We start from the raw sequence: 13,409 nt of genomic DNA on the forward strand, positions 1-13,409 counted from the left end.
TCTACCTAGACCATTGCCGGCACCTCAGCACGCCTCACTGTCCTGCGTGAGGTGAGGTGAGGTGAGGTGAGGTGAGGTGAGATCGTGAGGTACGGGCGCCACGATAATTACCTTAAGTAGTCAAAATGTACGTTCGGCAAGGAGGGGAGATACAGAGTAGGTAGGTAGTTGCGGTTAGAATCGAGGTCAGCGTCGGCGTGGCGTAGCATGGCGTGGCGCCGGGGACAGGGCCGGATCTTTGCTGTACGGTACTGGTACTGTCCTGTGCGGAGGTAATTTACGAAGTTACTGAGGTCTAAATTACCTTCTGGAACTACCAACTTAGCTAGGCACCCTGCCAACCTGCCAACCTGCCAACGGTGCTGCATTAGTTGGTGCGCACCACACATGCGCGCGCGCACACACACACACACACACACAGAGTACCTGGCGGCCCGGGCATGGAGGTAAATCTGTCTCTGGAAGGATATCTAGCCTCCTCCACCTACTCTACTCTACTCTATTCTAGGTAACTAGGTACCTAGGTACCCATGTGTATTATAATCCGAAATGCGCTGTTATTTATCATTGTATGGGGCGAACATAAGGCACCTGGCACATACCTTAGAGGCAAAGGCAGGGGCAAATGGACCGTCCCGTGACGCTCCTAGGACGGGTTCTTTGAAGAACAAATCTCTGGTCTGGAAAACGTTCCTTGGACCGCCTTAGGACGGTTTCCTACCCTAGGGACGGGACAGTACTAGTCCTGGACGATAGGAAATTGCTGCCTAACTGCCTTAGAATCTCTGCAACTTTACATATTCTAGATTTGCCTTGTTCTGCCACACTTAGTAAAGGCTGCACTGCACGATACTCACCTAGATTAAACTTTTCCTAAATCGATCGATTCAGATACTCTCAAGAACTAGAAGTGAGAGTTGATTTCACACGAAAAGTACTAAGTATTAAGGTAAAGTGAGGAGGATTTGAGTTTTATTCCCTTTTTAAGAAGGAACAAGGGAGCTCTTACCTTAAGGGTAGAAGTAAAGACTGTCCCTAAGAAAAGAACTATTCTAAGACGGTCCCAGGAACATTCTTAATCAAGGACAGTTCCTGTAGAGAGAATCGCCCTTAGACCGTCTGGGGACAGTCCATTTGCACCTGCCTTTGCCTCTAAGGTATGTAAGGTAATCACCTGCCTTCTCTCGACTCCCGAGTCTCCTTTCTTGTTACCCTCGTCGGTGGCAGATCCCTTTGGCCAGGGCCCCTATCCCAGCCCTGACACAGACTCCAAAAAAACGGCAGAAATCCCTTTCAGACCAACTGCACTGCATACTGTACTCGTACATATTCGGATGGCAGACATCCCGTCCGCCAAAGCTTCAAGCAGATCTGCTCTGCCATCCCATGAAGGGCACGCTGTTCCGTACCTACTACTACACCGTGGCAGACCCTGGGTTCCAATTGTGCAAAACTCACTTACCTCCGTATACGTACTGTATTGTATTCCGTCCTGCAAGTGCTCCAAGAAGCTCTGAGATGCCTCCCCCGTCCTCTAACCGTCTTCCACCCCACCCGCCTTTCCAATCTATCCCACTTCTGCGCTCTGTAGTCTCCGTCGCGCCGTTCTGCACAGCACACAGGAGGGGACATGAGGTGACAGCATGGCTCGTGCCAGCTCCGCTGTCTCAGCATCCGAGCTTTGAACCTCTCCGCTGTTTCAAGACTTGCAGACTGGGTGCCTTGCCTGCATGCATGCACTTTATGGCCTTGTGCCCTGTTCCCATGGCTTTCAAGAAAACAGTTTTAACCTTAACATGATCTCCCGATCCACGTTTACAACCTAGAAGTCTAAGTTACGCAACGTTTGGCCGCATACTTTCATGGTTCGAAGATGACCGTATGGTATGGGTTCCTCTACTTTCCTCTACGACTTTTCACTGCACAGCGCGTGTCTTTAGTTGGGACATACGTTATGCAACAGAATGCCAAGTCGTTTTCCCGACAAATGGAGGTATATGCTAGCAGACAAACAGCCTCAAGACTCTCGATGGTTCCGGTAAGATTGAGCTGCAAGACCCACGTCGCCGCGTGCAACAATGAGGGTATCCAGGTAGGTGGGTATTTGCTGCTGTTCGGTCCTGGACTCCTGGCAAAGCGCCGGTAATGTGAAGCATAGATGGAGAACGAACTTCGTCACAGCCGTAGTATGGTGGCAATTGTGATTGTGAAGCACCTGTGTTGGAGTTTGGAGTCAACCTTACAGGCAAGACGATCACTGGGGAAGTGCTCAAAATCAATCGCTGCGATGACGATCATGTACTAGGCAGCTATTCGAAGCTCGTTCACAGGGATTGGCATGAAATACTTGTTGGGCTTCGATTTCTGACTGCTACTTCTGCGCTTCACCAAGTTCTTCGACTCTAAACAGTATCTGTCTTTTCTCGTTTGGCTCGTGCCCATCCGAGTGCAAGTGGCAAGAAGCTGTCATCCACCAAGGAACATTCAATGAGATACTTCAATGCTCTTCAGACGATACGTCAGACTGAAGTCATGAAAAGTTGACCAACGTTGCCGCACATGCCAAGGCTTACGACTGTTATGCTAGGTGGGTTATGCTTGAAGTGTACGGAGGTACTGCACAATCTCCTCGTCCTCCGAGCATAACAAAATGCTCCTGCTCAAGCTCATCTCCTGGACCTCTCAATTCATGTGTGTCTAGATTGGCAGCCGATAGGATAACAAAAGTGTTCTGTCCTCACAACCAAAACCGGTTCAAGTAAGATTACTGTCATCAATTCCAACATCCAGACATCTGATCTTGATGCTTTGCTAAACGCCAAGTGGTCGCGCGCGGCTTGGAGTTCGAAATAGAGGGGGGCTTGGACTGGCCATGCCAGCCAACTTTCGTCTCTGGAGAGTCCACCCCGCTTTTCTTTACTGTGCCGTTCTCTGTAAAGACAGGGCAGTTCGGGTCGTCTCCAGGGGCTCCACGACGACCAACTGTCTGCTACAAACATCTCTCCGCAAAAACAGAGCACATATACAAACAGCGGCAGTGCGATTGCTCTTCCGGATCGCCATTCATATCGGCATGCCAGTTATAATAACATGCACGAAGCTCCAGCAGCGGCCTGATATCAAACCCTCATGTGTTCCATGGCATTGAAGCCCGCAAATGCCCCTCGTTAAGCGAGCAAATACCCCTGAGAAAGGCCTCCCTTTGCGGCACATCTCGTCTCAGCGCCATGGGCTGAAACCCAATACAGCCACCACCCCGGTCTCACATCCTCACTTCTTAATTAATTGTCACCCACTCCAGACTCACTTCAGAACACTGGCGTTTGAGCATGGAGATCATGGTTTCTGCCCGCTTTCGCTTCTTCGTCTGGCTCCACCTTGTCGTTCTCCCAGCCAGCTTGACCGATTGTCATTCTGTCAACCTGACCTAACCTTACTTTTGCCTTTCGTTCTTCTTACCTTCGCAAACATCGTCAACAGTATGGTTGGGGTGGAGAACTGATGGCCTGGGAGCCTCTGTGATTGATACTTTCTTCTTGCTTGCTTTTTGATATACACTCCTTGGAGCGACTGGTGTCGCTTTTCATTCTATCATCATGTCGAGCCCAAACCTGCCGGCAGGATTTTCAATCACGACTATAGACGGCCAGCGATGTACAGCCGTTCCACGGTCTCTCACGACCTTGACAGGATCTTTGGCAACAGCGGCGGCAGCGCAACCACCGACCACCACCACAGCAGTCATTGCTTCGACGACCCCTCCCGTCGCCGTCCCGACGACTTTGGCGACGTCAATTCTACAAAATACCGTAGCAGATCCATCAGCTACGACACCAACACCAGCGGTATCCGTAGCTAGTACTCCCGGTTCCAGTGCTGTGCTCCCTGCTGTTCTTACAACTCCAGTTCAGAGCCCAGTTTTGAGTGCCCCAGTTGTCAGTTCCGCGATTGCGGCGTCCAAATCAACGACTCCAACCACTTCATCGAGTACGCCACTGGCAGTTGCTCAGAGCGAAGTAACGCCATCCGCAACACCAATCACAGGCGAGAACAATGGAGTTGATTCTACTGTTCCCTCGGGGACTACATCGTCACCTCCGATCCTAGCGACTTCATCAAACCAGCCAGAGGAGTCATCTGCAGGCTCTGGAATATCTTCTCAACCGAAACTGACGCCTGCACCGGTTGTCGGAGGAGTACTGGGGTCGATGGGTTTTATTGCGGTAGTGGCGTTAATGTTCTGGTTCTTTAGGAGGAAACGGAAGGCCAGAGAGTCACTTCTCACACCCTTAACCACAGGACGACGAAGTTCTTTTTATGACGCGGACGACAGATCCCTAGGACCCAGTGGACGTGGAAACAAATGGAGAACCGAGTTTGGTCACCGCACGGGTCGAGTACGGGATGTGGGATCAGATCTCAAGGCTGGAATCGTAGCTGTGGGAGTATCCTTGAAGTCAAAAGTAGTGCGTGAGAGGAGCGATACTCCCAGTGTCAACCTCAACAGAGGCAATTCCCAATTTTTGGATGGACCGATCCCACAACACAGCAGGAACAACTCTTCGCTCTCGAATCCTGCACATGCCAGCATCAAGGAGAAGGCAACAGATTGGTGGGAGCGTCTGAGAGAGAAACTGAGTTTCGGATGGGGGAGGAACGCTGAGCCAGCAGATCCTTTTGCCGCTGCACGCGGCATGACCGAGAAGCGAGCAAATGCCACGGATTCACCTGATTTCTCACAGCTCCTAGGCATGGACGACAGAGATCTCCAGATCCAAGCCGAGAGAAGGAGAGCCTCTCTAGCCGGCAATACTGGATCCTTGCCGCAGCTAGGAAGTCTAGGATTGAACTTCAACACCAGCGACGATCCATTCGCAGATCCCAAGAAGCCATCCGCAGCAACCAACACAACCACACCAGGATGGAAACCTCCCAACGCCAACGGAGCAAACCCCTTCGAGGACCCGACACCAAGAACCAATCCATTCGCTGACCCAGTCTCCCGCCCAGATCCAACAATCCTCAAATCCAACACCTACATCGCCGACATCCGTCGCTCTCGCGGCCAATCCATCGATGCAAGCACCACAGCCAACAATGCCACAGCGATGTACAACCGACCCCCATCGACGATAGTCCAATCACGTTACCCGTCCTCGCTGGCACCCAGCCGCGATAGCTACCGTGACACGGTGTTCTCGTCCTTCTCAGCCAATGTCCGGAAGGGTAAGGGTCGCTCCGACCCGTTCGACCTCGAGCGCCCAGAACTCTGGAAACCGCGAGACTCAAGCCTGTACCCCAATCCATTGAACGGAATCAAGGAAGGCAATTCTGGGTCGGCGTATGCCCAGAATCAGAGGATCATCAGCAACGGGACGTTTACTTCGAAGTATAGTAGCGGCGTGTCTTCGTTGGGTGATTGGGGTGATCCCGGTCCAGATTTGGGACCGAGTCAGAACAGTAGTATGAGAGGAAATGCGAGCTCAAATGGTGGGAGCGTAGATTATACAATTGGGAAGCTCAGTGGACTGGAGGATATGGTGAGGGAGGAGAGGCCGATGAGTAGGCAGAGTAGTAAGGCGAGTAGCAAGAATGGGGTTGGGAAGGCGATGTGAAGAGGAGAGGGGACCTTGCGTGAGCGAGATGTCATAACTGTTCTTCTTTTCTCCAAACAGAAACATGATTGAGATAGCGGAGGGAGGACAGACAGGTCAAGGTCGAGCCGATTCAAGGGCAGATGGCTGGTTTGTTCGCTGTTGAGCATGTACAGGAAGACTGGGTGGGCTGTTTTAATGACTGATGGAAGGCTGAATAGGACTATGGATCATGACGCGGCTTGATTTGGAGATCGAGATCGCTTCTCGTCTGGTGAGCTCAAGAGCAGCGATAAGGGGGCCAAGTACACGGGCTTTTACATTTACTCTTTTCTTTGATTTTCAAGCGTGCGTTGGGCAGGCAGGATACCAGGTGGATTGATGGACTGGGGGAGCGCTAGGAGGAGGTACTCATGGTTCACTTGAAACAGTACTTAAGAGGAGAGGCGCTGAAGCGAGCGGATATCACTTTCGCCGAGGTCGCCTTGTAGGGAGTAAGGGGAACTGGGTGGACTCGCTGTGATGTACCAGGTAGCTTGAGATAGGACGAAAGTCATTTGTATACTCCTGTATCTATACCGGTGCTACAGTCTCCTCTGGTCTTTCAAGTGTATGCCTGGAAAAGACAATGGTCTTGCTGTTGATAGTCGTGACGCATCTACACCACATCCCACCCTCCTAGCTCCCATCAGACCCAACATCCACAGTCGTCGCTTCACCATTAATCCTCATGAGCTCGTTTTTTGCCTGCCGAAAATCAAACTTAGTTTCCTTGCTCACAGTCTATGAAATTCAGCAGGCGCGTGAAGTACGAAATGCACAGGTCATGTCAAATCAAGTGTTTAGTAATGCAGCAACGCAGGAATGGCAACGCGAGGTGGATCTAACTCTTGATGAGAAGACTGTGGCCAGTCATTTCTTCGGGTTGGGTCAGGCCCATAGCCTCGAGGATTGTAGGTGCAACATCACCGAGTACACCGTCGGTCTTCTTCAGGCTCCAGCCCTTGGGTGCGTTGGCCATGATGAACGGGACCTTGTTGGTGGTGTGTGAAGTCTTTGGCTTGCCGTCTGGGAACTTCATTTCTTCGGCGTTACTGTATGCTGTTAAAGATAGGCCTCACGTTCACCTCCTAGGACTTACCCGTGATCTGAAGTAATGAATAGCAGGTAACCTTCTTCCTTGCAAGTCTCGTAAATAGCTCCAATAGCTTTGTCGGTTGTTGCGACACCGATAACAGCTGCATCATAGACACCAGTGTGACCAACCATGTCAGGCGGAGCAAAGTTGTTCATGATGAATTCGAACTTGCCCTCCTTTATCCGCTTGCTCATTTGCTTAGCAACACCCGCAGCGCTCATCTCTGGGGCCAAGTCATAAGTAGCAACGCTCTTATTAGATGGGACGAGATCTTGAGATTCGTCTCTCTCCTCAAGTGGGAACACCTTCTCAACGCCGCCGTTGAAGAAGAACGTGACGTGGGCGTACTTTTCGGTTTCAGCAACGTGAACCTGCTTAACGCCTTGGGTACCCAAGGTCTCGGCAAGAACGTTACCCATGTGCTGGGGCTTGAAAGCGATCGTGAAGGGGTAGTCGAGCTTGTATTGTGTCATTGTCGTGAGGTTGATGTTCTTTGGGTATGGGAAGTCCTCCAATGGGGAACGATCAAAATCTCCGAGCAATTGAGTGATCTCGCGGACACGGTCAGATCGGTAGTTGAAGAAGAACACCTCATCGCCATCTCAAAAATGTTAGTAGATACCCAATGTAAGTATCTGAAAGTCTTACCCTTGATACGGGCCCCCTTGCCGCCAACAATGATGGGCTTCAAGAACTCGTCATTCTCCCCTTTCTCATACCTCTCCTTGATCGTCTTGACGGGATCTGTGCTCTCCTCGCCATCACCAACGCACAAGGCGTTAAGGCCAACCTCAATTCGCTCCCAACGCTTATCGCGGTCCATGGCATAGTATCTGCCAACCACAGAGGCGATTTCACCAATTCCAATCTCCTCGATCTTGTCCAACAGTCCTTGCATAAATCCTGCACCAGACTTTGGGTCGGTGTCTCGTCCATCGCCAAAAAAGTGGATGAATACGTGAGGGATTCCGACTTCTTTCGCAAGCTTCAAGAGCGCATAGAGATGGTCTTGTTTGGAGTGCTGTTCTCTGATCAGCCTCGAAATTGACTCTTTTGAGGAAATGAACTTACAACACCGCCGTCGGAAATCAAACCAGCCAAGTGCAGACGTCCAGTGCCATTTTTAGCCGCATTGAAAGTCTTCATGATAACGTCGTTCTTGTTCAACTCGTTGTTTTTGATGGTTTGATCGATTCGGACCACATCTTGCCACACCACACGTCCAGCACCAATGTTCAGATGGCCGACCTCGGAATTTCCCATCAAACCCTCAGGAAGTCCAACGGCCAGGGAGGAAGCCTCAAGCTCGGTGTAGCCGTCTGCGTTCTTCGCGAAAGCATCCATCACCGGGGTCTCGGCGGCCGCAATTGCGTCTCCATCCTTCGGCGATGACTCGCTGGGGATTCCCCAACCATCAATGACAACTACGCCAGACCATAACAATCAGCCATGAAAGCTCCAGGTACACGAGGCAGTAGAGGAGAGCCAGAATGTAATCGGGCTTTTTCTTGATTTGCGGTGGTACGGGCACAGTGCCTTTGGCCTTCGAAGCCGAACTGGTTGGGGAAGATGCGGAAGCGGACATATCTGCTCTGCAATATCGAGGAGAGGGTGTTGGTGGTATACATAAGGAAATCAAGTTGAGGATACGTGGAAACTTTGAGAGGACATACTCAGCACCGCTTTATTCTCAACCTTGACCATTTTGGCGAGCGTCCGTTTCGCAGGCTATATGATCGATGTTAGGTGTCCCGTCGGGGAACTGTAATTAAAAATAGACCCGCTCCGTCAGGGGGGGGGGGTGCTGACAATGAATGAATTGGACAGGAATTGAGGTCTTTGAGAGTCACTGCAACCTTGCAGAGAATGAAGAAGCTGTGAGGGCGTATCTTTTTTCTTTCGCAAAGAGAGGAGGGGCAAGGCGAGGCAATAGAGGGGTTGGACGTTGAGACAAGCTGTAGTGGGGTGTGGTGTTTTGCTTTTCTTCCTGCCCCTCCAACAGATTTCTGTCAATCGGCGCGATAAGGCTGGCTTGGACTGGGCTGGACGGGACGGGACTGGGCTGTCTTCAATTACTCCACTCACCAGGCTGCCAACTGCCTACATCGATTGATTGCTTGGCACATAGCAAATACGAAATTCGAACCGCGACGAGGAATGATATTTCGAAGCGCATTGTGACCTCCCGAGTTCGCATAAAACTAGCAAATCTATCTATCCGCCCCTCCATCACCATTAGACAACAGCCAAAATGACGTTCACTCCCCAGACAACATCCCAACCGGCCGCCTCACTCATAAACCTGGCCGACGGCCTCTCCCCCGACTCGATCGACACGCTCCCCGTCCTCAGTCAAATCCTCTCGCGCCTCCAAACACCCTCAAGCACCTCAGGCGCATCCACCGCCGGCTCACCGCCAGCAGCGTCGCCCTCACAGATCACCTCTAGCACTGGGCCGCTCGGTATCAAAGACATTCCTGCAGCAACAGACGGCATTAAGCATAAGCTACAGAAGGCGAGGGGACTGGTGAAGGAGTTGCCGGATATGGAGAGGAGTGTCAAGGAGCAAGAGGAAGAGATGATGGCGTTAGAGGAGAGAATAGGGAAGCAAAGGAAGATACTCGAACAGCTGAGAGAAGCCGGGTTGGACATCAAGAGAGAGAGGGAGGTGAGGGAAAACCATAGGACTGCAGATGCTATGGAGGCCTGAATGGGCTTTGGCTTGACAGATGCATACTCGATGCTCCTTTGAGCAGCAACATGTGCCTATTTAGGCAATCAGAAAGGCAACTGGGGAGCTCCTACTAAGAACAGGTCAGTCTCCTGGACATGTTCTGCCGTACTACTGGACCAGGATGGAGGGTGGGAAGAGTGTCCACACGTGAGGTGAAGTGGCTCCACATGTAAAGTCTAGGCGATGGACGACGTCACTGAGATGTCAATGGCATATGTGTTTTGCTGGAAGATCGCTATAAGCCTCCACTGCCAACGGTAGTAATGCCCAGATCTGACGCTGTCGTACATGTTATGGTGAGGACACAAGAACTAGAATTCATGTATTCATCTTATCATCAGTCTTCGTCGTTCTACCTTCCAGGAAGGTTGATCCTTTTCAAGATATCCTCAAGTCCAACTCCCGGGCCTCCTGGAATTACGTCGGTCCAAACCTCTCCCTTCAGCTTCTCGTCCTCTGGCAGTATGCTCCAATTTGGACTGTGCTCTGCCTTGAGCCACTTGAAGTCATCGACCTGGTCCCATTGGTTTTGAACTGGCGTCTCTTGAGTTGTCATCTGAATGATATCAGTGTTAGAAGCACATTAAGTGAAATTTTGACTTACATAGCACTCGGGAATTGGAGAGAAGCGAATGTTGCTACAATCTTCAATGATAGGATGGCTGGCACAATGTAGATAAATGTCTACATTCTTGCAATCATGCATCCGAACCTGTCTGGATGCCACGACAATGATACTGCCTTCAACTCCAGTGACATGGGCAGCCCCGGCGACATGCCCAGCGATGATCAGTGAGTTCTTGATGCTCTGAAGGGCAAGCCCGGCAAAGGGTGCGCCATTAGCGGTCGGGACAGACATATCAACGATACACCCATTCAACTTGGTAAGAGAGCCAGAGGCAGTTGCACGAGATGCGGACGAAGGGAGGATGATGTGGAAACGATTGTGACCTGAAATGTTAACGTTCGTTGCTTGGGAGAAACTTGGCTTTCGAATAGGGCCTGCTGGTGCTTTCGTCATCTCTTCGTTGTAGTTTTTAGGAAATGAGGGGAGGTCGCCAAGGGTGTCCTTGGAAGTGGCTTCACTAGGTGGAGTCTTGAGATGTGCTGGCGTGGTAACAAGAGAAGATTCGTTGGATGAGAGGAGGCTCTGGCCAAATCCTGGGGCTTTGAGTCGCTTTTCTTGAGCGAGCTCAGCTGCATCAGTGAGGGATATCGCAGAGTTGTTTTTCTGCTGTTTGAACTGGAATCTTGGCTTGGGCGCAAATTTGGTGCGAGCCTCTTGGAGCTTCTCTTCTAAAGCCTTGATAGCCTAATGCAAGGTTAAAGGAGACATTGCAATACTTGGTTGGGGCTTACCTGTGAGTAAATTCTTTGATCGTAGGCTGGAACAAAGCCTGATGCATCGGAGACTTCGTTCGAGAGCCTAGTGATTCCAGAGTTCACATGGTCAATGGCATCTTGCTTCTCTCCTCCAACCAGGCTGTAGTTTTCAAGCTGTGCAATCTGCTCCTGGAGTTCTGTGCATTCCGCTTGGAAGTGACGATAGAACCGCTGATTGATATCCGACTGGGAGATTGTGGAGGGCTGGACGGGTGCCACGGGTAACTCCATCTTTTCGTCGAGAACCATTACACGGACGGACGGATGTCTTGTCTCGGAGGGAGGTGGTACCAGTTGCGGTGGGTGTACAGTATGTGTCTCGATACTATGAAATTGCCGAGGACCGTTGGAATATAAGAAGTCGTGGGGCTTGTCAAGACTATCAAGCCAGTTTGATGTCGTCAGTGGCTGGGTAGGAAGCACGGGGCTAATGCACCAGTCTTAAGGGACGTGAGGGACTTTGTAGGAAGGCAAGAAACAACCTCAAAGAGACTTTCCCCGGCTCTGCTGCAGCAGTAAGACGCCCACTAAAGCCGCAGCGGCTAGATGAGACAATTGCTACTTATTTCTGCGAAGGAATCCAAAAGTGCGGGTCAGAATCTTCTGTGAATGTTGATCTTGACTTCAAAACGTGGGGAATATACGCGCCTTGTATTGCGGGGTAGTACTGCCAAGATACCTACCTACCTTAAAAGTACCTACCTAGGTCCATGTTCCTCCAAGTTAACATCACGTGATAGCGTAGCATTCATTATCCAGGATAGATGTCTACCTAATAGGTATTTCATTGCTGTGAAGTGGTGGCGACATTCTATTTTCTTCTCTTCTTCTCTTTCCATTCTCGGGGGATCTGAGTCCTAGGCTTCATGCTGACCATTTAGAGCTGTCTCTCATGATACAATGGGTAACGCATGCCTACCTTAAGTTAAGGTACCAGCACATGCTGTTGAGGGCCGTGGGACGAACGAAACTTTTCATTCCTGAAACAAACTCAATTGAGCAATTCTTCAAGCGGATTGATTACTTGATTAAGCATGCTGGGCACAATCTTCTCAAATGTCGTCCATACGACAAAGCGTTCTGCGTGGAAGTTAGAGATACAGGCCGACAGGACTTGTAGTGAACGAAAGTATCTATGAAATGCTTATCTTCGGTAATCACTTCTTGGATATGGATGTCACAGGTTTCCCCATCATTCTCGCAGTACTATGTCCTGCTTTCAAAATCGCATTCTTCTTCGACACAAGTACAGCTTGCGCATGAGTGTACGAAATAGAGAGCAAATACCTGCTCCAAGCACCAACAACAAAATTCTTCGAGGTATTGAGCACCCCAGCAGTAGGACACGGGCATCAGAAAAAAACATGGAAGCTCCCCACTTGACATGGGTTAGCGAGTAGTTGTTCTCCTCTCGCATCTGGAACCACGTTCTGTAAGTAGTAACAACAACAGAGAGGACACTAGTCTCCCATTTGATGTAACATGACAAAGTACACCAAGCAGAAGGACTTGAAATGAAAACCAATATTCCTATGTACAATACAGTCCGGAACCACTTCTCAACTGAGCCCCCCAAGAAACGTCTATGATTTTGCAGGCACTTCAATTCCATACTTCTCCTTGATTCTCTCTCTCCTCCTCTCATCGTAGCCTGGAGCATAGATCCCTAGAGCAACCGTTAGTTGTGGATATAGATCTCGCAGGAGAAGTCCAGTACCTCGTCCCTCGCCAAGTTCCGAAATTGTTTGATCAATTGGCCGTCTGCGGTTCCTCCTGAGAGCTTCTTTCCGGTCGAACTCGTCCATCTCTGGGTCTTTCCTGTATCCAGTCAAAGCTCCACCTGTATAGTCGTATGCACCGAGAACCACAGCAGTCAGAGCCCCGAATCCTAGAACTGCTGGTGTCGAGCCAACTATCGCAATAGATTAGCATCGCCCTCACCTAGAGATTCTCTCGATGTACGCACATCTCAGTCCCAACACAGATCCAGCCAGAAATCCTCCCAGTGCTGTGTTCAAGCTATCGTCCTTCTCTCGCAGGTTGGCCGATGCAAATCTGGTGAACTCGTATGTGCCTCCCACGGCAGCTGAAGTACTGTCAGACAAGGCAATCCAGTTCGAGGCAATCCTTTAAAACCTACCGAACACAGCAATTGTGCCTCCTGTCTTCGTGAACACTCCCCACGGGCTCACGTTCCTTTTGGTCAAGGTATTCTGGATCGCGGAGACCAGCCCCCCAGCGGCGCCCGTAATCATCGTGCCATTGATGGCCGCCTTCACAGCATCTTTGGGGTGGTATTGCTCATCTGCTGGTGCCATGTTGAGTGCAGCAGCTGGACGATTGATCTGATGGGTCCGGTCGGGGCAGTGGTCGTTGACTTTGAGGTTGCTGGTGTCGAAGCTCGGATCGCGGAAGTTCCCTCTAGATCGGAGTTAAGCTCTTTTAGGCAGCATTCTTCGATAGGTTCCTACCTACCCTACCAAAACTGTCTTGATGCAGAAAGCTACCACTTGTGAGCTGCGCTGAGCTTTATCAGGCAGATAGGGATCTTGTAAGTTTC

At 50.6% G+C, this 13,409-nt stretch overlaps 5 protein-coding genes across 5 annotated transcripts; 2 read left to right on the top strand and 3 right to left on the bottom strand.

The window, feature by feature from the left end:
• The first annotated feature begins 1,687 nt into the window (after positions 1-1,687).
• On the top strand, positions 1,688-6,150 carry ONS95_013926 (uncharacterized protein). Its single transcript, XM_058507576.1, has one exon. The coding sequence runs from the start codon at positions 3,597-3,599 to the stop codon at positions 5,613-5,615; it is 2,019 nt and encodes a 672-aa protein (XP_058356746.1). The 5' UTR covers positions 1,688-3,596; the 3' UTR covers positions 5,616-6,150.
• A 327-nt stretch (positions 6,151-6,477) lies between these two features.
• On the bottom strand, positions 6,478-8,436 carry ONS95_013927 (uncharacterized protein; the record flags this gene model as incomplete). Its single annotated transcript, XM_058507577.1, has 5 exons — positions 6,478-6,688; positions 6,736-7,333; positions 7,381-7,753; positions 7,804-8,156; positions 8,406-8,436. The coding sequence occupies 5 exons, from the start codon at positions 8,434-8,436 to the stop codon at positions 6,478-6,480; spliced, it is 1,566 nt and encodes a 521-aa protein (XP_058356747.1).
• A 547-nt stretch (positions 8,437-8,983) lies between these two features.
• On the top strand, positions 8,984-9,442 carry ONS95_013928 (uncharacterized protein; the record flags this gene model as incomplete). The annotated part of the gene is made up of 1 exon (XM_058507578.1): positions 8,984-9,442. One exon carries the CDS (start codon positions 8,984-8,986, stop codon positions 9,440-9,442), a length of 459 nt encoding a protein of 152 aa, XP_058356748.1.
• A 376-nt stretch (positions 9,443-9,818) lies between these two features.
• ONS95_013929 (uncharacterized protein) lies at positions 9,819-11,080 on the bottom strand (the record flags this gene model as incomplete). Its single annotated transcript, XM_058507579.1, has 3 exons — positions 9,819-10,022; positions 10,071-10,778; positions 10,826-11,080. The coding sequence occupies 3 exons, from the start codon at positions 11,078-11,080 to the stop codon at positions 9,819-9,821; spliced, it is 1,167 nt and encodes a 388-aa protein (XP_058356749.1).
• Positions 11,081-12,432: 1,352 nt separating this feature from the next.
• ONS95_013930 (uncharacterized protein) lies at positions 12,433-13,167 on the bottom strand (the record flags this gene model as incomplete). The annotated part of the gene is made up of 4 exons (XM_058507580.1): positions 12,433-12,515; positions 12,567-12,761; positions 12,816-12,935; positions 12,990-13,167. 4 exons carry the CDS (start codon positions 13,165-13,167, stop codon positions 12,433-12,435), a joined length of 576 nt encoding a protein of 191 aa, XP_058356750.1.
• Between the last annotated feature and the right edge of the window lie 242 nt (positions 13,168-13,409).

This window comes from Cadophora gregata (assembly GCF_030347475.1).
Source record: "Cadophora gregata isolate MNR1 chromosome Unknown scaffold_8, whole genome shotgun sequence".
Classification (NCBI taxonomy): domain Eukaryota; kingdom Fungi; phylum Ascomycota; class Leotiomycetes; order Helotiales; family Ploettnerulaceae; genus Cadophora; species Cadophora gregata.

Excerpts from the sequence above, each read along its gene's own strand:
- ONS95_013926 (XM_058507576.1), top strand. The coding sequence starts at position 3,597 with ATGTCGAGCCCAAACCTGCCGGCAGGATTTTCAATCACGACTATAGAC.